General features: G+C 32.4%; 2 protein-coding genes and 1 long non-coding RNA gene across 7 annotated transcripts in view; 1 reads left to right on the top strand and 2 right to left on the bottom strand.

Annotated features, from left to right (window-relative positions):
- Positions 1–24,484, bottom strand: part of LOC129803505 (solute carrier organic anion transporter family member 74D-like) — a 59,248-nt gene that overhangs the window by 10,671 nt on the left and 24,093 nt on the right. The gene's annotated exons all lie outside the window — the stretch shown is intronic.
- LOC129803538 (uncharacterized) lies at positions 2,817–3,547 on the bottom strand. The gene is made up of 2 exons (XR_008751867.1): positions 3,483–3,547; positions 2,817–3,089 (listed from the first exon to the last, which is right to left on the bottom strand). It is a non-coding gene; the product is annotated as an uncharacterized LOC129803538 (long non-coding RNA).
- On the top strand, positions 13,212–24,433 carry LOC129803521 (G-protein coupled receptor moody). Of its 5 annotated transcripts, none has more exons than XM_055850143.1 (5): positions 13,212–13,765; positions 14,150–14,406; positions 19,929–20,562; positions 23,654–23,939; positions 24,053–24,433. In XM_055850143.1, the coding sequence occupies exons 2-5, from the start codon at positions 14,213–14,215 to the stop codon at positions 24,124–24,126; spliced, it is 1,188 nt and encodes a 395-aa protein (XP_055706118.1). In that variant the 5' UTR covers positions 13,212–13,765; positions 14,150–14,212; the 3' UTR covers positions 24,127–24,433. The 5 variants fall into 5 exon arrangements, with proteins under 5 accessions (XP_055706118.1, XP_055706116.1, XP_055706117.1 ...); XM_055850142.1 differs by having other exon boundaries at positions 13,308–14,084; XM_055850144.1 differs by having other exon boundaries at positions 13,763–13,933.

Below are 24,484 nucleotides of genomic sequence, written 5' to 3'. Positions count from 1 at the left end.
TGTCCCATAAAGAAAATAATTTTTTCTGCTTACCCAAAGTTATTTTTTTTATGTTTGTACGTAATTGCAAAATAGAAGGTTAAAGGAATCTAGGATATTTTTTGCAAGTATCTAGCTATTTGCTATGTAGTAGATATTTAAGCTCAAAAATGGCGAATTTTTAAATTCGCAAATTCATAATTGATTTTATTTATTTTTTATTCTTCCAATTTTTTTTAAGGAGAACCCTTTTGGCAATAAAAACTACAATATTCATACGTAATATTTTTCATTAAAGCGAAAAATATTATTCATTGGTATTGTCAGAAAAATTACTTAAATTTTTGGGCTATTTTTGTCCCTAACGTTCATAGAAGCACAAAATACACCGAATCAGACTCTGTTCGACTTTCCAAGGTTAGATGTAAGACTTATCATTGATTATGTTTCTCAACTTAATTTTTATTGTTGATTTTCAGTCCGTAAAAAGTGTCTCGTCGTTAAAGGGTTAAAATAATTGCTATATAAAATTAAAAGACATTTTAAATTATTATGCAATAAAAAATATACACTTTAATGAGGGTAATAGATTAAGCAGAAGAACGTTGTTCTGCGATGAAACTGGATGAAGAGTCCAGACCTAGATTATAGAGTTTGTATCCCATTTTAGATTATTAAATTTACTAATGGTTAAAGTTGGTGGATTTAAAGGTTAATGGTGGATTTACTAATGGTGAACGTACCCTCCTCCTCTTTAGTGACCTATATGCATACGTACAGTCACACAATATGCAAGCTGATATGAGATTCTCCATCGTTTTCATCCCGGAATAGGTCAGAATCGACGCTAAGACAGAAATACCTGCATGAGGAGTGGGTCAAAAAACAGATAGATGATAATAAATAAATAAATAATAGGGTGGAATAACCGGCTATCGCCATGTTTAGGAAAAAATTAAATTCATTTAATCATAACTTTTGAATCCTTGTTACAAGATAAGTCAAATTTGACACAAAGTTACTTAGATGTATTGGCTCTAGATACGTGAAAACAATAATCCTAGAACATAACGCTGGACTACTTAAAAAACTGATTTTTATTAATAATGCAAAAATAACCATTTCGTCGCCACTTTTTACCACTTTTCGCCAGTTTTGTAAAATTTGTAACCACTTCTCGCCACCCACTTGAAAAGAACCACACTCGGTTATTTTAGGCAATGCTATGAAAAGAATACATTCACCATTTCTCTTTCCTTCTGATCACTTTATTATTACTCTCTTTAAATAATTTTTCTTCACTTTTATTTGAGAAATCAAATTATGGGGCTTTTGCAGAAAGTAAACAATGCAGATTTGACAACTGAGAATGTACGAAGTGAAGTTAGCGTCGCCTATTGAAAAGATATGGCGACAGATGGTAAAATCAATTCCAGAATATTACCACTTCTCGCCATGCCTCATTTTTATACAAAAATAATATAAAATGAAATATTAATTGACTAAATACAAATTTTATGTATTCCACAAGTGCAATTAAATATTCAATAGACAAATTATTTACCCAAATAGGTATTTTTGGCCTGATGAAAATTTGACGACACTTAGTACATTTGGTAAGAGATGTTGGATTCGATGCACTTGCTTAAAATATTGCTCTAAAAAGTGATCAAAATCGTGAATCCAAAACAAATAATTATTATTTTTCGATTCTATGCGTAGAAGCAGAAACAATACAAAAAAATTGCGACTCATTTATTTCATAAATTGCGAAAAATAGCGATTTCAATGTAAGTGGCGAGAAGTGGGGCACTGGCGAGAACTGGTGATTCCACCCTAGTAATAATAATAAGTTCTTTAAACTGCAACTTTATAATCACTTCCACTGTCTCTTAATTGTTTTAAGGACACGAGTGTCATTAAAAATGTATTTGTTAACAGTTAAACAATTAAATTTTCTTTTTATTTATAGATATAATTTACAATACAAAAAATATATATAGTCAATTTCTGGTTAGTTGTATAAATTAAAACCTGAAAATCGTGAAAATTGGTCTTATCGAAAATAACAAAATTTGATTTTTCCATTATTAAATTTATAAGTGCACTCAGCCTTCGATCTTCGAATATTATTTTTTTTTATTTCTTTTTATTGGAATTAAATAGAACTAACATTATAAGCAGTTTTTTTTGAATAACCACATTATTCGAAATCTAGCGATGGACGTTCAAATATACAATTTGCTCCAGTCTTGTCTAGTATCCATTTTTTCCATCCAAATACTTTTTCAGTAAAAAAAAATAATTTAAAAATTATAGAGCTATAAGAGTGGTAATTCCATAAATTATTTTTTTTACATTTAACTGGGAATAGACATTTAAACTTATCTAATATGAATACATAACTAGGTATATTCTGAAAATTATGAATTTCCCAATATTGCTAACTTCTGCGTCATGTTGAGGATAAGCTAATTATTTGCAAAGGCATTGTTCGGATTATCAGATTAGTATGATTCAGTTGCCGTGAAAATCTCATTAAAATTGTACAATTAATAGGAAAATATTGAGTTTAAGATTTTTAAGGACTTTATACATTTAATATTTAATAATACACAGATAAACGTATTCGAAACAGAGGTCGAAATGTAATATTAGTGCCTCTTACTCAATTCGTTGGGTGTTAATTTCAGAGATTCCATTATAAAACACTTGCAAAAACTTTATGATGGCCAGTAGATATTGTCCAGTCTTTTTATACTAAAATGGGACAATTTATAAAATATTAATGTGTGAAGAAATCAGACATTGCATAAAGCCAAATACTAAATTCTCTCTTTGCAATTGAAAACCTTTTAATTTCAGTACCGGTTTAATGACAAAGCACAGCTCTTTTTAATTACATTTTCGTCGATAGCCGTCGATTTTGCATTCTATTCGTCTTTACATGTTTTTTAGTGTAACTACAGGGAAATGAACAAAATTAAACATTAAACTGGGTTATGCTCTATATGCAAACTTCCACTTTTTATCCTATGAAGCTTGCAATAAAATACTTAGTTGATCAGAGTGTAGAGAAAAGCAGCATAAGTTATAGCTGTTTTAAGAACCTGAAATGATTTATATTAAATTGTCTGAATACTTTACTCAGTATCAGTAGTGCATTCGAAAATATTTATATCATAAAGTAAATGAAAAAATTAACCTAAAGTATGAAAATTTCTGAATTTCCAGGAATTTTATACTTAAAGTAGCACGTATACGTTTTGGTCATAAGAACATTATGAAAAAGAATAATACATGGTGAATTAAAAAATTTGTTTTTAAGAAATTGTATTAATTCTTGACTTCTTCATGTAAAAAGTACATTCTATAGCAAGATTTTGTTACAAAAATATTCTAATGCATTAAAGTTTTATTTAAAAAAAAAGTTATAATGAATAAGTTTTGGATTTCGCTAGAATTTAGAATGTATTTTGAAATTGAAAAAAAAATCATAGTACCTGCACCAGCGTGTTGACTGAAATAGTAGATAATCCACAAGCTCTGATCCCCTTCGGCATCTGAGCCATGGACAGAATAACGGCAAAAAACCTTTGATCTTCAATTGGCAAATCATACCAGGATGTCTCCCAAAGGGCATCAGCAATATTTTCCGTTTTATTTCGGATAATTTGGCTGATAAAGCATATAATGCAGAGTTGAAAGAAACAGTTGGTCAGGGTGAAAACTGTAGGAATTGATAGTGATACAAATCTTGCTGCATATAAATTTATGCAAATGAACAAAAAGTTGGAGAGAAGAATGTGTAGACTAAGGTGCCAGTAGATTGTAATCAAATCTTGAAGAATATAAAGAACTTTTACATGCATTTTATGAACTTCTAAAAGGATAGATAGTCCTCTTCTTTTAACTAAATATCCGTTATTTAGTTGGGATATAACAGTCACTATTGAGTTCAGTTCACCATCCAAATACCCTACTATAATGATGAAGATGAATTCACTGGCAAACATCATGATGCAGAGGATAATGAAAGTTATAATCTGAGTGATTACATTTATAGGCCGAAAGAAGAAATTATCTTCTGGAATAAAGGGAATTTTATACATCAAAGGTGATGTAAAGTTAGTCGTAACAGTATTGGCACCAAGAACAAGATTTGCAGTAAGTACAGTAAATCCACAGTAGATTCTGAAATTACACGCAAACGGTTCAATTACGCCAAAGAAAATGCATCACTGCTATTTCTTACTTTATGCAGAAAAGAGCAATTTTCAGTGGCCTGCGAAATTGTATTTTTCTGATGGTGGCCAGATCGGAACTAGCAGTTATGGATTCTCGAATCTCATCAATAAATCTTACAATTTCTTCATATTCTTTGTCATAAGCAATTAAAGCAAAATATTTCCACTGAACTTGATAAGTTGCACAAAAATACACAATCAAGTAGGAAAATTTTGTTTGATTTTCCATACTCATCGCAGACAGAGTTTTTAAGAACTCGTAGATAATAAAAATACCACTGATAATGGTGATAAAGGGGAATACACTTAATCGAAGAGCATTACAGATTTTCCAATTGGATTTTGGCAACACTTCCAAGAAGACGCATCGAAAACACCAATCCAAATATCTTTTGCTTTTGGAGAATTCTTCAGGAATCGCTTCACTTTCCATCCTGATACAAGACCAAGTTTCACGTCAATCGTAACTGAAACATTACATTTTTCGATTTTATACTAAAAATGAAATTTTACCTGATTTTTAATTCATGAATAAGTGTTGGGTATTTACAAGATTTGGAGTATTTTATTGCTCTATTAAGGAATATACATTAGTCTCTCTTGTTCTGAATACCTGTAACGTTTCATTGCCCAAAAATTCGAATATTGTGAATTTTTTTGTGAATATAATGTTTTTCAAATAGTTGGAAAGGAATATTTGTTTGCCTATTTGTGAGACCAGTTAGACCTAATGACAAAACGGTTATAAACAGAGGTATGAGGTATAGGGGAAAGTCGTCTGCCTTCAAACGAAAAATGGAGTTCCAAATTTAAGATTTTTTTCTGAAGAATCCACAAAATGGATTTTATTTTCTACTACACCAAAAAATTCTCTTGTTCATTCGGCGTATATGATTACCTCATTTAGCACTTGCAAGTCCTCAGTTTTTCCTTCTGAGGAAATTAAAAAAGTGATGTCGATTTGTATGAAGGCAGCTGGCATAGTCTGCCTTTAAACGCGAGGCAGCTGCCTTTAAATGTTTTTTTTCACTGAGAATATTGAATCAATAAAACTAAATGGGCTATAAATGATTAGGTTGAAGCCTAACGCACTCACTAAAATCATCACTGCAGTCAAAAGACATTAAACAATAACTTTTCTTCACATTTTTTTGAAGCACTGTTTTGCACTTGAAAATTTGGAAGAAAAAGCCATTGAAGTTGAAAATTGTCAACTTGAAACATCCCGGCCGGAGCAAGATAGCAGGTTATAAGTATTTGTATGACGTTCGTCAGAGAAAAGTAGGAGTTCGATTTCACATGTTTTGATGTATGGAAAGATAGGATTTAAAGGCACACGACATTAGCATTTAAAGGCTGCTGCAGGGTGATATTTGCAAATTTTTGTCACCCACAAAAATTGTGTCATCTGAACCAAAATGTATTAACAGAAATATTAAGCCTGATTAACCTTCTATGTGTCACAATGGAAGATTTATTTGTAAAATGATTTTTACTATGAAAAATCACATGATTTGTGGAACATCAAAATTACAGTTTAGAGCTCATTTTCATTTTTTTTTTGATCTAGCATCTAGGAAATAGGAGCTAGGCTCTCCATTTTTTGATGATTTGTGAGGATGATGGATAGCTACCTAATAGTTAATAGAATATAATTTATGCTTTTGAGAACAACGAAAAAATCGCAACATTTGAAGGCTGCTGCATTTAAAGGCAGACGACTTTCCCCTAATAATTTCACATTTTACCATTGCCACCTATTACTTTACATTATCCCTCTTAACAGTGCTTTAGGTTCTTTATAAACACATTTTTTTCGTTCTTCTGAAAATGACTTCAATGTTTTTATTTTTCGAATTTTCTTGGAAATAACTAATGAATAATAATAAAGATAATAATAATACATCTCTCCGTATCAAAAAAGTCACACATTTGGAGAAAAATTAAAAATTAACCCTTTAAGGATGATTGGAACACCGGTGTCCTATAAAGAAAATAATTTTTCGTGCTTACTTAGAGTTACTTTTTCCTTATGTTTGTACGTAATTACAAAATACAATAGAAGGTTGAAGGATATTTTTTGTAAGTCTCCAGCTATTTGCTATATAAGATAAAGTACCCTTACTCGACCGGGTTCCTCTATTCGACCGGTGGGTCAATTTTTGAATATTTGATGGTGAATTTCATCAATTTCTATGAATTTGTCACTGATTCGTATTATTTAAAGAATAATTGACCTATTAATGTTAGATCATACACAAAATATTATAGCAAATATAATTAAATTGAATAAATAAATTTACCGGTCGAATAGAGGAACCGGTCGAATAAAGGGTACTTTACCTTAGTAAATATTTAAACTCAAAAATGGCGAATTTTTAAATTCTCAAATTCATTATTGATTTTATTTATTTTTTACACTTCCAATTTTTTTTAAGCAAAACCCTTTTGGTCATATGTAATATTTTTAATTAAAGCGAAAAATATTATTCATTGGTATTGTCAGAAAAATTACTTAAATTTTTGGGCTATTTTTGTCCCTATCTTTCATAGTGGCAAAAATACACAGAATCAGACTCTGTTGGACTTTCCAAGGTTAGATGTAAGACTTTATCATTGATTATGTTTCTCAGTTTAATATTTATTCTTTTTTATTTTCTGTCCGTAAAAAGTGTGTCGTCGTTAAAGGGGTAAGGAGAGGTTTCAAAAAATGTTTTTGTTGGTTAATGTCTGTAAATTGGTAAATAAACTTACCATAAGGCGATATTAAGTTGAGGAACAAATGCGTTAAAGTTGTCTTTTTGCATTGTTTTTAAACGCTCCGATAGATACTTAATTACTTAAAATTAAACAGTAATTAACGTTATGGAATAGGACATGTTCTAAACTTTTACTTGTGTACAAGGAGAACTCAGTGGAAAATGTAAGGAATGGTTTTCTTAATACTCAAATTAATTAATTTAATTTGAGAAATCTTTAATTCATTAAAATACAATTTTCCTTAAGAAATTACATGTATTACTTTCTTTAAAAAAGTTTAAAAAATTGTATTTTAATGAATTAAAGATTTCTAGTTAATTCCGCTAATAATTCCGATAATAATAATTTACCTGTATAATTCTGCTAATATTATTGCTGGTTGTGGGTAGTTTTCTGTCTGTTCTGATGGCTTGCACTAGTCCCGAATAATCGGTAGGCATTTCTGGAGAAGAAAAAATCCCCTTTATATCCCCTTTCCTAACACAATTCAATCACCTCCAATGAAACATTCGAACAAAATTCAGATTATTCTTCAAAACGAGTTATTTTTGCAAGAGCATTCTCTTAACCTGGTATAATATTATGCAAAGTTCTTATACAATCTACTCGGCGACCCTATGTCTAAATTGCACAGTTTCTTTTATCAAATTCCTTTTTATGCCAAAGTTTACGAAGAAAGGAATGCAAACTTTGAATTTGTGCTCTACGAGTTTTAGAAATACAACGTACATTTATTATAATAAATATTCTTGTTATAAAACAATTTAAACAATACCTTATAAGATAAGAAATAAAGTTACATCGTTCTGTTAGTTTCAGAAAACATAATTGTGGAGTGATTTAAATGAGATGTTTAAAAAGAATAAGTTTCATGAAATTAATTGCATGCAACTTTTCCTTAGTTGCATGCAATTATTAGTTGTGACATTTTCTCCGTATCTACAGATTCATTAAAATACATGGAAATATACAAGTCTTTAGTATGGTAAATGTCCATGAGTTATTCGGTTACGGAGGATGAAAAAAAGTTAGAGGAACAAGTACAGTCTCCAGAACGGGGAAGAATTTTCCTGAAACTGTTAAACTGATTGCACCGCACGTGCTGCACACAAGTCTTTTTTCTCCACTAAAATTTTATTTTATTTTCTCCCACAACCTCACTTCAATGTCCTTCGATAAATTTATTTTCCACCCTTTACCACTTTACTAATAAATTAGCCTGTTTGAATATATTTTACAAGAAAAGATCACTTTTAATTTGCCAGTGAAACTTGTCGTCTCCCAGAGTCACTTGGAGTGTTCTATAATGGTCTTTAACTTTGTCTTTCTCTAATAGAAGGCTAATTGCTACTGATAAAGGAAATGAAGATACTGTACAGTTTATGATACATTTCTCACTGCACTGACCGCTAAATGGCTTGCAAAATTTAACAAATACTTCACAGAAAAGGGAAAATTGCTTTTTATGAATTAATTGAGGAAAAATTGTGTGAGAGATCTGCGAATTCGGAGATAGGCGCCAACGATGTGGCAGTGAGAAGGAAAAAGAACCTAAATACCATGACCCTTCCTCCAAGATTGCAAGTCTGCCTCGTACAAATTGAGGGCATAGAAACCAGTGAGGCTAGGAATAAGAAACTCATATAGGACAGAACCGTGAACGAGAAGAACAAAGATTGCCTGGAACATAATGGTCAGTATATAAATTAACTAACTAACTATAGAGGTCGATAAATTCTTTAAGTTTAAGTTTAGAAATTAAATTTTATTAATTAATGTTCAGAAGAACAGAAAATTCCAAATAATTTAAAAATTGTAATAAAAAGTGAAAATTTGAAAAATATACAAAAACTATAAACTGTTTTTTTTTGTAAGTTCCGATTTGTTTGATCTAAAGCAAAAACAGTGAATTGATTTTTTTTATAAGTTTTTCTTGCATATCAAGAAATTAACTGTAGCCAAAAAAGCACAAAATCTTTATATAATAAAGGATGGACTATTTTAAGAAGTGCAAAACTTTAATATAAGTGAGCTTAATCTTTTAAATAAAATAAAGAAACTTTAATTTTTTTAATTATTTATTTTTTATTACAAATTGAAATTACCCTTGATAATGATTTTATTAATTAATTAAACGGATTAGTCCAAATTATCATGTACTTACAGTTGCATGTTAAAACGAAGAATAAAGGTAATCCGTTGATCATCTGCTCTTTTTTCTAAGATTTGAGCGTAAAATAGAGTAAATTTAAATATGCGGATTAATGCTTTACGTACAATAAATTTTGTTTAATCTATAATGATCTAATGACTCAATTGAATTTTAAATTAAATTGTGAAAATCCTAGTGTGATAGTATCTTTCCAGGATTACCCTGAGCCTATTTGAGACTTTAATTTTACATCATGTTATTCTTTACCAGTCAACTTATGTTAAGAAAGAATTATGTAAAGTTTGAGAATGTCACAAATGCACCAATTCGTGTCACAACACGTAATGTTTGAATTAATAATAATAAATTGAAAAACTTTCTCTCTAATATATAATAATCTTGCACTTATTATCAAAAAGTACAGAGATTAGTGTGTTTTAGTATGTGAGCGTCAAATTCGTTGTAATATATTCAGGCAACAATAAAGTTTGAGAACCATAAACTGTCAATTAGACCAAATTACTATATAGAAATTGTCTATCACAGATAGATAGTTCGAGGTAGAAATATACATTCCACGTCCTCATGCCATTTTCTGTTTATCACGAAAGAGCATGGTATTATGGACTTTTACAATAGCCCTTCGCTGTAAATTGTCCAAGTTTACAAAAATATTTTCGTTCATCGGATATCACTTTTCGCCAAATACAATTGATGTTGAATATTTGTGGATAAAAGATGTACTACTAAAATTAATGTTTTTGCATATGTTTTACACTATTTATAATTACGTGTGACAGTATTTTATGCGCCGTTTTAATTTTAAATCAACTGGTGGATCATCTCAAAATTGGACTTTATAATCACCCCTCTGATAAATTGACTTACCCATGATATGTTTTTGTATCAATTACTTAACTAAAGTGTAGACAAAAACATCATACCTTACAGTAGTCATAAGAAGATACAAAAGATTAAAACCAAATTAAGAAAGAGATGGCAAAGTGTCCTAGCTTTGCGGAATGCTCGAACTCACGAGATAGAGCTCACCGTGAATTAGTTTTTTTGCATGATCTTTTGGTATTACCAAGGGGGAGATATTAGGGTCGGAAGTGGTGTACAGCTGAAAATGAAATACTTGGAAGTTATTGGAAGTGGGAGTATCCGAAAATAAAGTCTTCTCTGTTTAATTTCGAATTTTAGAGATTATACGCTACTTTTGGATCAGATTTCAAATTCAAGTGGCAAAAATACGTAAGGAACGAAAAGGTGTCTTTGTAGTATTTAATGTTATTCCAATTTTGAAAAGGCCTAAATGATAGACTTCCATTCCATTCCATTGAGCATTTTGGGTTTTTTATTTAGATCGTGTTTAAATGATTGAAAAGTGACTTGAAAAATTTCGATATAGAGATTTATTCTTGAAAAGATCAACTTTATCGAGTGGAAGACAATTGAAGAGGTTGAAGAGATTATTAGGATTTTGGAAAACAATAATTCGATCGACTTTCGCTATTTAGAAAAGCTTGGATATATTTAAAAGCTTGATAAGTGGGTGGTACATCTCTTCACTGAAAAGAATAAAGGGAACTGTAGGAACTGTACTACGGGTTATTACGGTACTTTTTAGTGGTAATTTTAATCTAAGACTTCTCTATCCAATTGCGCAGTAGAGGGTTTGCCGGATTCTGTGCTGTGGTTCAACGGGTACGAAGTCTTTGGGGTTAACGGGAGTGAAATAAGATCGTGGTGGTGCATGGTGTTCCGAGAATAACCCAAATCTGAGCTATGCTGTCGGATGATCTATTTTGCAGAGTAAATTAAATAACTTTTTCAAATGTGACAAGAAACTTTAGACGATAAAAATGATTTTGGAAAACAATTATTTTTGATACGATCTTAAATAAAACAATTTTTTGAAATACACAGGCAACTCATTTGCAAAAAGAAAAATCTTAAAAAGCATTTTTTATTATTTTCCCACCTGATTTCTCGAATATAATTTTGTCAAGAAATTTTTGGCCAATACTGTACTTCTGAAGTGCTAAATTAGTTGTTACACTCGTACTTTTGGTCACTTGCAGACTTTCCTTAACAATTTCAATCAATTAGAAACGACAATACATTTTTTTTGAGACCTCTTTTCCAGAAGTAGCTTCACTGGTCTGTTGTGGCCTCTACACACTAGAGAAATTTATGTTCATATTGAAGAAAATTGCCTACGCTTATGTTGGAAGAACTCTAAAATATGGACATATTTTTCTCTAGTGTATAGAGGCCATTACAAAATGCATAGAAAGAAATTCTGTTGGTCATAAAATACAGATAATAACAAAATATCGTTAGTATGCAAGAATATCTGCTGCTATTAAAATATTATTATTAAAAAATATTAAGAAAAATATTTAAAGGAAATGTAAATATAAATTTCTTAAGTTTTTTTTTTAATTTTCTTAATTATATTTTTCACAATATTAAACAAATTATTGATTCCTTCCTGAGTATGAGAAGTACATGAAGTGCAAGAAGTGCTGGAAGTATTGCAGCATTTTTGGGAGTTTTTCGAGATGTTGGAAGTGTAAAGGGTTTCTTCATGCAAATTGTGGAAGTGTCTGGAAGTTGTGTACACATTTTCATCCTAATATCTCCCCCTTGGGTATTACTGATCTACTAGAGATCAAATTGATTTATAAATCACAAAAGCATTTGAAAATAAAAAAAAATCGGTACTTAACCGTTTCATTACCGATGAAGACCAATGCAGCCGGGTTCGAAATTTCAATACCTTTCCAAAAAATCCAAATTTAACCAAATGGGATGAAAAATTACCCTTCCAAAGTGGTTGACCTTTGACCTTCAATAATTCATAATGACGAATTTTCCGGTCATAGGTATGTTTGAGCGAAATGTTCCCCTGGACTATCTCTAAAACATATCCGAAAATCATTAAAAAAAAAAGCTTGCGCCAATTCTGATAAGAACCGTAAAAACATGGTTTTGGAGGTGATAGAGGGGGAGAAGAGGGGGAAAAAATACGTCGAGAGATATTGTTTTTTATTGGGGGTCATCTAAGACTGGAAGTCGATATCTTTTACCGCTTAAGCTCTAGTAAAGTGAAAAGTTGAAAAAAAGACGATTATTACTGCTCTCTCTCTCTTTGAGTTCGAGCAATAATAGGGGAACGTAGTCGTGGTTCGCACGGAGTGAGCCTTCAAATGATGCGAAGTTTCTCTTTGTTCGCCAAGAGCTGGTTAAACCCTTTGTCATTTCGTCTCATAGGTAAGCTAATATCTCTTTTTAAATATTACTGTGAATTATGTTTGCTTTTCAATCTGCATACGTTATTGCTTTAGTTTCAGCGTTAATTCAATCTGATATAAATGAGGCAGTCTTTTTGGTATTCAAAATGAGATTGTAAAGAATGTCAGCCAAAATATAAATATTAAGTTTGCAGCCTAAACTTTCCTGTGGGGACTACATAATAATTGTATACAAAGACTGACGACTGAACTGAAGAAAAAATACTTAATTTTGTCTCCAGTTTGTAACATAAAATTTAGAGATTAGTGTTTCATGAAACATGAGTGAAACATCGAAGTAGTAGGAAAAAAGAAGCAAGAATAAAAAATGAATATCACATTTTTTACCCGATACAATTAACAATAAAATAATTGCAAAAAAGACTGATGATTTCTTATTTGAGTTATTTGACCATTAGAAAATAAAATATTAATATTTGCTCATTGTTTCAGGGATATGAACGTGACTCAGTTTCAAATAAGGTAGCAGTTTACCAACAACAATGAAGTTTATTAAGATTATTTGCCTGCAAATCCGTTGCCACGAGCTTGGTAATGATGTTTTGAGTGTTGGGCACATGCTTGAAGATCTTCACATAGGTGAAATCCCCACCTGTCTGGAGGTAATGATTACATTTTTCTCAGACTTTTGTGAATCACCATCGCACACTGATACTCAAAATATGCATTTGTGATTGAGGCAAAGGTAAAGTGTCGTAGCGGTCGTAGCATTTAATACAATATTTGTTGAGCCTTTCTCTCCCGGAGAACTATTGAGAATTCAAATTAAGTGACACACTGATACAGTGAATGTGTTGACGCGAAAAAGGAGGGGCAGCATGTTCAGTAATGAAGCTGAAACGTTTGGAACAATACCCAGATCGCGAGATGACGATTCGTAGTACAAATAGTGAATCATCCGGCAAAAGTGCGGAACACAATGAATGAGGGAGACCATCTCTCAATGAGAATTAGTAATTCAGATACCATTCAGCACTCGATAGCTCTTGATCTGTACTGCAAAAATTGTTCCCGGATACCACCTTATTTAATTTGGCACAGTGATCTTTCCCACGAAAAGTGAAAGAATATTGTTATCAGTGTTGTGTAATCGTGCGATAGAAACGACTTGTTTTTAGCGTGAAAGACTCTTTATTTAATGAAGACTTAAAATTCAGTGGAAATTCGTTTGAGTTTGAGAATGAGAATAACGCCTTACAAATGCAATGTTAACTGATAACGACTTATATTCAGACAAATATTGATATTTTTCAATAAAAAAAATACCTTCGCATCGATATGAGAGTTACACTGTAACGACGATTAGTGTAAGTTTTCACTTCTAAACGAAATGATTATCAAAAGTTTTCCCTCTACAAATTAAGAAATAAATTTAATTAAATAAAAAAAAATATCAATTTCTTCTCTAAAAAAATCCACCCTGTAGTGTTAGCCTAAAACAGTCTCTTGGTGAATCGATGGTGAAGTTGAAAAATGTGAATTAGTTTCAATTAAATTCAATTAGAAATTGACCGGAGGGTTAATAATCATGCTGCCCATTTGTGCTGTATGCATGGAGTTCTGATGAGATAGATGAGGGAATATTTGTGCGGGAGAGAATATGATGGAGATGTGATCTCCCTCCCTGTGATTTTTTTTGCCATTCATCCTCCCATGATCCAGAAAGTGAGTTGTGTCTTTCCCTCTTGCAGAAACTCTAAAGGAAATTCCGGAGAAAAATTTAGCCAATAAGCAGTGTGGTCAGAAGACCAGGGATGAATGACAGCATTTTGGAATCTCCAGACTCCCCCGAGGGAGAATTTACGCGATTCTCCAGGACACTCCTGACACTAGGGGCTGTTTTCACAATCATCATCCTCGTTGTTGGGGTATTTGGAAATTTACTAACAATCATCTCACTCATAAGATGTCCCAAAGTGAGGAATATTGCAGCATCATTTATTATCAGGTAAGTTTATATTATCAATTATACCTCGTATTAAGTTTTTCTACGAATTCCACCATAAACGAATTGCTAATTCATGAGCACTGTTTACGCTGAAAACTGCGTAGAAAAATCAAAATTTATTAATACAAACATTTACAACGCCTTAACCAGCATGTGCTAAAATTTATGCAGCTTTGCAACATTTTAAAGCTGAAAAAGTTGCAAAATCTGGTTTCTTATAGGGGAGAATCGGGCAGTAACTAATATCTTAAGTTGCCAATAGGTGGTTTACAACTTCGCCATTTCGATAAGCAACTGTGTTATGTGCATTTCCTTAGTATCTGTATTTCTTGCAAACGACGTCGTAGCTGCTACACTCTTATACGGGTTTCAGACCTAAGGCTTAGCCATATGGCTTAACTTCTCTTATTTCTTCTTAATCAAGATTTTTAGGAAAATTATCACTTAAGATTGATCAATATGGGCAAGTGGTTCATTAAATTTTGAAAAACCAATAAAATTGTTTGCTATTTTGAATTTCGAGACTATTGGGAACTGGGCTAAACCTTAAGTCTGAAGCCGGCCTTATTGTGTTATCACACTTGCACATTAAAATTTTAATATGATTCACATTAATTGTTGCTGGTGAGAGTCCAAATGTGTAATTTGTGTGTTTGAATCATTTTATATTTAAAATTTGATCTATTTGTTGATAAAAAGGTAGACTTGGCCCGCAAAATTTGATATAAATTGATTTATAGCATTAATGCGAAAAATTAATGCGATTTTCTCTTTATTTTTTTTAATGTGAAAAATATTTATGCTTTAGGTAAATTTAAATTTAAACTTATTTTTCAGCCCAAGTCCACTTCTTTATCAATAAATAGAAAAACCCCAAATTATTATATATTAAGTGACTCAAAGACACAAATAACATATTTGGACGCTTACAAGCGACAATTAATGTGAATCACATTAAAATTTTAATGTGCAAGTGTGATAACGCCGTTAGAAAAATTTAGTCCCAATTACCTCATATACAGTTATGGAAACTATAAAGTATAGTAAACATAGACCCATCCATATAGGTAGATAGATAGATATATAAATTTTATTCCCACTCTGTAACCTGGTTGCGTCTGCCGCCGCCTTAACATTACCGGCTTCCCCAGGTACACGGCAGGAACCCTGGTTCAATAGGCCGTATATGCCACTCATACAATCGGGTAGAATTAAGACCTAAGGTAGGGTGGGCAAAAAAAAAACAATCGGGTAGATTGCAGTACAATTATGCAATTAGTAAAAAATTTAATAAATAAAAAATGAAATACCAGTAGCATGTACACTGAGAAAAAAACAGGGGTGCGATTAACTTTTTTTCCTCATAACCCTAACACTTTTTAGGTGTAAAAATATATCAACAGTGCAACTTTAAAGTTAAACTTTAGGGCTTAAAGTGCAACTTTAAGCCCTAATACACCTAAAAATGGTAATATTTACACCGATTTCGGATCAACACTGCAGGGTAAAATAAACATTTCCAAAATGTTATTTTAACTTTTTCGGATTTCTCTCAGTATATTTAGCTAGGGTAAATAAAAGAAATAGTTGACCAATATTAGTTACAGTATCTTTTTGATTTAGTTATAATAACTAAATTTGATTAGTACTATAACATATTAGATCCAATAATTAAATAAATGTCGTTGATACCCATCTTATTGGCTGTAATAACTATATCATATTAGTTGTGGTTACTATATAGCTCAAAAAGCTTCAACACATACGTGCAAAACCAGTCTTTACTATTGAAAAAGTTGGCAGAACTTTATGAAAATATGGGCACATTTATTTGCATTAGTCGCATTAGTTGTGAGAACTAAACGGAATTAGTGACCAATATTAGTTGGGATATCGATTTCATTTAATTAACACAAGCAAATATAATTATATGAAACCATTATGATATAATTGCCGCAGCCTATCCACGTAAATATTGCCTCATGTTCTCACTACTAATAAATTTATTATGATTAAAATGTTTTAAGATTATAAGAACCATTTTAAATAGATTTGATAATAATCACCCGATCAACTAATTTTCATTAGTAATGATGTCTAAACTTTTCTAAGAGTGTATTTCAACTGGACGACCTATTAATTTCACATTTTCCAATGAACATTTCACTATTTTTAAGCATTAAAAATTAATGACTTTCTTACAAGCTTTCTTATCAATTATTTATTTATCAAGCAAAGCATACAGCAACTTGGGTAGTATTTTGGTCAATATGGTCATAAATTTAATAACTTGATAATTAAAACGTAAAACTTAAATTTTTAAAGCTTAAAATAGAGAAAAGATCTTGGAAAATAGAAAATTTGAAGCTGTGAATAGTTTTGTCAACTTTAGTAGAATTTAATGTGATATATTTATCAATTTGCAATATTTTACTGATCAAATTAATACCCAAAATATATTCTATTGGCAATTTAAATTATTTTAAAACAAAAATTACTGTTTTTAATGACCAATAAATGCTTATTTTGTTACAAAATTTGTTCTTTTTTCGATTACATTTATTGAAATAGGGGGAGATGGGGCTACTTTGAGCTATGGGACTATATTGACAAACGATCTTTTCCCATATTTCTAAAGGAAACTGGACCTTACTATAATTAAATTTAGGTCTACAAAACGATTGTGGATTTAAATTAAATTATGGTAAAGTTCAGCTTCTTTTAGAAATATAATAATAATATTAATAATGATTTATTAATCACAAAAATAGGGCCATTCCTCTTACAATTGTGACAAGATAAGTAAAGAAAAATTCAAGAGAAGAAAAACAAAGTAATAAAAGTTAAGAAAATAGGCAAAATGCAAAAAGATGATGAAAAAAAAATAAACAGGAGAAACCGGGGTACCTATAGCCAGAGGTAGAATTAGTCAGTGGATTTTTTTCGTTTTTCTTAACCCATTCCTTACCATTGTATTATACATCATACGCAAATTGAGTGATTTTAGATGATTTATTTCTGAGAAATTTTTATCTGAATTGCTGTCGGAAATGGATTTTTAGTAACGTTAGTTATTCAATTACTTGAGAAAAATAGTCCGACAGAGATGAAAATACATTTTGTTATTATTTTCTTGCTTCGCGGAAGGTTATGCAAAATTTTTGCTCAAAATGGCGGACGGAAAATACGACATCTAGTAGAATTTGTTAAAATTGGCCTCTTTCCTCTTTCCTGATTTGAATTCTAGTTCCCAATTGGTGTTCTTGGATAATCACTCTATCTAAAGCAATAGAGTTTGTAATGAATTAATGCACAGAATTTAAATTCAGTGACCATTAAGACGTGTGTTTGACAGAGGCTCCCCGCGCCCCCATATAAGATAAAAAAAATTTTCTTTTCAAAATATTCATCTACTAATCTGTAGGAAACTAATCCCAAAATATGCACATTCTATCTCAAGTATTTCTGGTACATTGACTGAATGGGTTAAAATGTACATCGAGCAAAGTATTTTTTAATGAAAGTAGAAACACATTTCCATATTTCCAGAAATATTTATAAGTCTGATTCTGTTATCCTACAATTTAGAGAGATTTTTGTAAAATGGGTATAAAATTGTAATTTTGATGTTACAGTTTTTGGACCAGCATTTGGTTTTCTGAGTTTCTAGTCAAGATTTCATAGTTTTACCTCGTTTCTGGTTTAATAAACCTAATTAAAAAATATTTTTCACTTGGATAATAATTATCCACTTTTTTTTATATAAGATGATAAACACTGAAACAGCCCTCGGGGTAGTTGTAGCCACTCTTCCGTGGCGGGATAAAACTATCAATGATTTTTCACTAATACATGGATAATTGTTAGATGAAAAAGTACTGTTGATATTCCAAGCAATATTGCCATTCGGATGAAAAATTTGTGAAATAGATTTTTTCAGGATATTTTCATCAATTTCGCCGCAATTACGAAAATGTCATAAAAGAGTCGGATAAAGCCTTTTTCTTTAAGTTTGAGTGACATATTTAGCATCAATGAGCTTCAATGTATCAAGCAAAACAATATTTGGTATCTCCAGTTTGAAATTTCGTCAGGAAAACTGGTGGCAATTAGTACCCTGAAAGTGGCTATATCTACCCAGGCCGGGGCACGTGTAGCCAATGTGTCATACTTTTTTCATTATCCTATCTAGAAAAACTGAAAGATTTTAGATCTTTGGACTACACTGTTTCATACAGCCAATATCCTAATGTTATTTATGAAACATAAAAACATTAGACAAACCTTATCTTTTTTTATATCCCCTAAATAAAGTTTCTGGGACTTAGTTTGAAAATAACCACGAATGGCAACCGCAGAAATACGGCTGTCAATATGCGAAAAAATCGTTTATCAATGTAGCCCCATAGCTCAAAGTGGCCCCACCTCCCTCTACTCACCAAAATGTTGCAGTTGGAATTAAGAAAAGATTGATTATAAACACATCCTTATATGGGTTTCAGACCTAAGGCTTAGCCATGTGGCTTAACTTCTCTCATTTCTTATCAATAAAGTTTTTTTTGGAAAATTATCACTTAAGTTACTTAAGTTACTTTAAATTTAAAAAAATCAATAAAATTGGTTGCTGATTTAAATTTCTAGACCATCGGGAAGTGGGCTAAACCTTAGATCTGAAGCTAGGATTATTGATTCAGAATGCTCTCTAATGTTGTTTGGCTTTTACTTTTACCACGTGGGAGTCTACGAGTCCCACGTAGTAAAAATTTTTAAAATTCTCTTTAGTTTATCTATCTAAAGAGTATCTAAATCTAAAGACTCCCTTCACTGTCCCGTTCCGTTTTTAACTTTACGTTGTTCGTAAATGTTTGTGAATCCTACTGGGGACTTACGAAATGCTCGTAAATCGTAAAATCCACTAAAAAGTTTGTAAACGTTTGTATTTTTTCACAAACATTGTTCATAACGAGCACTTTACGAGCATATTTTGTGATTTTTTGTTATCTAACCGATACGTAACCTAACCTGAAAATCAATTGTATTACCTACTCCTAAGCTTTTTTGACGATACTTTGAGTAATTCAATCGGTTCAGGAAATCGGTTGTGACCAGGTAAATGGTAAATAACAGTACTTTTGAGCAAGGCCTGGAACGCTTTGCCACGACCCCTTTTTATGCATTAAAATTCCTAAAATTCACTTAACAATTGTTTTTTTGTAGAAAATTTCTCGTACACATATTCCTTGTTCCTTGTTTAATAATAAAATTACATTTTAAACAAGACATGTTTAATTATTATTTTTTAATGAAAAGTATATGCGATTTAGTTCAAATTCAAGTCCTTTGTACAATATACCGCCCAGTAATGTAATTTTTCGAAGAAGCATGAAGATTTCGAGAAATTGTCTTTATATACATTCCTGAAAAGTAGATTTTAAGTGATGAGTTAAATTATTCTGTCAGATTATTTTAGAGCTTTTTTTATCGCAAGCAACAAAATGATTGATGATTTCATTAAATTTTAGCTTGTGTCTGGCTGACTTCATCTTCTGTATCTTCGTCTTGCCATTCAACGCCATCCGTTTTATTCACGGCTCTTGGCGTCTCGGTGATCTGCTATGCAAATTAGTGCCATTTGTGCAATACGGCAGCATAGGTGTTTCCCTCCTCAGCATCGCCATGATAACAGTCAATCGGTACGTGATGATAGTGCACCACAGTGCCTATGCACAGGTGTATCGAAGGCATTGGATTGTGGCTATGATTCTATTCTGCTGGCTCTTCTCCTACGGCATGCAAGTTCCCACTTTGCTGGGAGTCTGGGGAGCCTTCGGATACGACAGTAAACTTGGCACTTGTTCCATACTCAAAGACGAATATGGACGAAGCAGTAAGACACCACTTTTCGTGATTGCCTTTGTTATTCCTTGCCTCCTCATTGTTCTGTGCTACACGAGGATCTTCTGGGTGGTACATAAGTCCGAAATGCGGATGAAACAGCATGCCTCTGTAGCCAATGCCGTGCCAAATAATCTCAGACCTGCTGCACCTAGTAGAGCAGTTTCTGCGGATGTTCAAACAGTGGACAATGGAAGTCCTGCCCGGGCAGTATCTACAGCACCCCAACCAGTTCGCATTAAAAATCAGCGAGATATCAAGGTGAGTTATTTCCAATGCGCTACCTTTTAAATTTCGATGGCTCAGAATAAGAATCAAACAACTCAAAATTTTACAAAATTCGATTTTCTTTTCTCTCTGTGAATATTACACATCGAAGTTGATTGTTACCAACTGTGTTAGCGCTTTTCTATATTAAAAGATTTGTTATTTGCAAGTTGTTCGAGTCTTATTCTTATTATAATTAATCGTTTTCTATTAAAGATATATTTATTTTTTGAACTTAGAGTGAAGTATTAAACTAGAAAATGAATTAAAATTTATCATAATGAGAACAGTGAAACATGATTGCATCTTGGAAATTAAAGTTTTCCAATTAAAAGGGGTGGCAAAGCGTCCGAGGCTTTGCGAGCTGCTCGAACTCCCGAGAAAGAGCTCTGCCTTATATACCTCTTCGCAAGTTTTTCTTGTGTAGGGGAGACCAGGGTAGAATTAGCCACCAAACGAAATTTTCCATTGCATATAATTTGTACAAAAAATGTTTGTATTTATACTGTCTTTTCTTAAGGAGAAGAATAAATTGCAACATAAAATATATTAAATGACTGCATATTATCGAAATAGACATAAAAGCATATGTCTTTACAATGTATAACATGCGTAGGACGTTGAAACATAAAAGCTCAAAGTCAAAACTTTAAACATTATCTCAGAGATTTATCAACCGAATTTAATCAGTAAATACTCGTAAATGATCGCAAAGATAAGTTCACAAGTCGACCGCAAAAAGCGCTCCAGGTTATCAAATTTTTCAATTAACAAGAAATGTGTTACGCTTCGAATCTATTCAACCGATTTTAATGATCTTATGTATGCCTGATACTTGTAATGTGTTATAGAGAGAGATATGGCCTCATTGTATTCATCGATTTCAGTAGAATTATTACATATTTTGACTTATTTTTCTTACTGTGATTTATGTATTTATTTATTTATTTTTGAAAGCGTAATCAGATTTTATATGATTGAATAGCCTTCGATAAACCTAGTTCCCATGCCGAGTTTCAGCTTTATAACTTTTCTCAGAGAGGAGTTATAGTGGAAAAAGTCTTCAATTTGTACGGGGACTGCTGGAAAGAGTGGTGTAGGGAAACGTATATATACACGGTTAAAGAGCCTTCCATTGCCCCTGATCCTATTCCAAGTTTTTGATTTCTACTTCTTTTCACAGAGGAGTTAGGGGAAACTGGGGCACCACCAAACATGGGGCAACACAACACACTAATTTTTGTTTCTAAACTATTTGGACTATCTTGACCATTTCTTCAGTGGACAAGCATCCCTATAGTGTCTATAAATTCCTATAGGTCTTATCCTCTGAAGTCGAATATCCTATTAAAAAATCGCAGTGTTTCGTGGTACCCCGTGTTTGGTGGTGCCCCAGTTTACCCTATAGTGGAAAAATCTCAGCTAAAAGTCATTATTTTGTATGGGGGCTACAAGACGGAGTATAGGGGAGGAGCCTATATACATGGTTAAGGAACCTTTCATAAACCTTGATCTCATACGAAGTTTCAGCTTTCTACTTCTTCTCAGAGGAAAGTTAAAATGAAAATAGTCCATATTTTGTATGGGGGCTACTGTAAGGAGGGGTGGGGGGAGGGGGTAGTATCCATGGATAAATAGCTTAAGTCATACATTGACTCCATACCGAATTTTATCAAGATCCCTTTAGCTGATGTTGAGTAATTCGATGTCAAAATAGTATTTTTTCGAAAGGATAAAGACGTTTTTACAGCGAATATCGTCCTGGGTATCGGTAGCTTTTCATCCTCCACCATTACCTATAAAATGCGCCTAGTCCCATCTGTGGTCGCCACATAGACCAGCTCCCATACATTTTTGCCCAATGTCCTTTGCTTCAAAATTAAACGTAAAAATTGCCAACAAAATTTTTCGCCCGATTGAAAAAGAGCCGATTGAGCGAGAGTCTTCTGTAAAAGACTTGATCTCCCACTGTAGAGTAGGGGGAACTGGGGTAGTAGTAAACAGGGGTAGTTGTAAACACTGTGAATTTTTTCATTAATTTTAAGACTCCAGAGGATAAAACCAATAAGGATTCATAGATACCATGAGGATGTATGTCCACAGATGAATTGGTCAATAAATTCCTAATACTAAAAAAATAAAAGTAATTTTTCCCGAAAATGTTGATATTTCGATATTTTGGTCATTTGGATTTCCACCTGGAAATTAAAAACTGTGTAAAATAATCGAAATATAGCAATACCAGTTCTTTCCTACATCTTTTAGGATTTATTAATGCATTTACTAGAGAAATTGAGATTCACACTATTTTAAAAGAATTAATAATTGGTCAGAAAACAGCATTTGGGGTAGATGTAAACAGGAAATTTCCCCGTAATTGTAGATGTCGCGAGTGTACAATGAATGGCAAAATATTTTTCTTGGTATTGCATCTCATGATGGGAAATTTTTCGTTGGCTGTGTTCAATAAGAAGTCACATGTATCAAAATATGGGGAAAATCCATTGAAAAATGTCTTTGATTTGCATGTTTAAGTTTTTTGCTATTTTAATTATTCTTTGTAAAAAGTGTAGTGATTTTTTGAATAATATACAGTCTTTATATATCTCTTAAGTAATTAAAATGATTGAAAGTAGTGCAAAGGTAATTTCAAGGGTGGAAAAAAGGGTGTTTACATCCTCCCCAGAAAGTGTTTAATTCTACCCCAGGTATTTTGCGAAAAGAGAAAAATGCACAGTGACACAAATTTTATTTTTATGGAAAACTCAATTGTTTTCCAGCATCTGCATTACCCTCGATGTATTGCCTATACCCAAGGGTAAAACATGAGCTAAGTAAGATTTTCCAAAAAATCACTGTGTGCTTGGAAAATCACCTCAAATTCGCATCTATCGAAAATGTTTACATGTACCCTAGTCTCCCTACTTCTTTGCTCATCTGAAACAGTAAGGAAGTCTTAAAGTTCAGAATTAGATTCGGTTCACAATTAGCCTATTGTACCCTATTGGAAACCCATTATTGTGCATTAATTTATTTAGTGCAAATGCGCAATAAATAAAATATTAACAGTAATTTTCTCAATTAGGCGCGGAGAAATGAATGGAAGATAACAAAGATGGTGCTAGCGATCTTCATCTCCTTCATTGCGTGCTATCTTCCCATCACGGTGATCAAGATAGCTGATAAGGATGTAGCCCATCCGGCAGCTCATGTCTTCGGTTATGTGATGCTGTACCTGTCCGCTTGCATCAATCCCATCATCTATGTGATAATGAACAAACAGTACCGACAGGCCTACAAAACGGTCCTGCTCTGTCGCTCAACATCAATGCTCACACCAAAGACTCCTCGCACGAGTGGCGGTAACAGTGGTAAGTTTCATTCATTGAGCCCCAAAGAAGAAAAGAACAGGAGGGACTTTATTGGGGAAATGTGGAGAAACATATTGAAGGGGAAAAATTATAGGGTGTGTATTTGGTTCTAGAGAAATGGAAGGACGCCGCATTCAGCTACAATCTCAATCGTACCCAGGTTTTGGAAGTGTCCATGGCCGAATAGCGGCTGGCATCCCCTTGACCGCGGCCGCATCCACGGCACTGCAGTGGAACTATAGCAAATAAATCATTTGACCACGCAACTTCCAATCACTTTCCCCAACACCCACCACCAAGCAATAAACAAGGCACTGATATTAGCTATTAGGATGAGAATGAGGATTTTACTAAAGGATATTATTTGATTTACATTGTGAATTTAAATGCGCATGTGAATGTCCAGGACAGTGGAAGTGGACAGTGTTTGGGACACAACGTTCCCATTGACGACCAATCATAATTTGAAATATATTTTGTGGTAAGCGTAAGAATTCCTCGTAGTTTCATTGAAGAAATTCGTGTGAGCGCAAAAAGTAGCAGAA

The sequence above is a fragment of the Phlebotomus papatasi genome, chromosome 2, assembly GCF_024763615.1.
Source record: "Phlebotomus papatasi isolate M1 chromosome 2, Ppap_2.1, whole genome shotgun sequence".
Classification (NCBI taxonomy): Eukaryota; Metazoa; Arthropoda; class Insecta; order Diptera; family Psychodidae; genus Phlebotomus; species Phlebotomus papatasi.
This window is presented reverse-complemented; position numbering and strand designations above follow the sequence as displayed.

Coding starts and splice junctions, on each gene's coding strand:
- LOC129803521 (XM_055850140.1), top strand. CDS start 14,213: ATGAATGACAGCATTTTGGAATCTCCAGACTCCCCCGAGGGAGAATTT. Junction 14,407..19,928: donor GCAGCATCATTTATTATCAG/GTAAGTTTATAT, acceptor ATTAAATTTTAG/CTTGTGTCTGGCTGACTTCA. Junction 20,563..23,653: donor AAAATCAGCGAGATATCAAG/GTGAGTTATTTC, acceptor TTTCTCAATTAG/GCGCGGAGAAATGAATGGAA.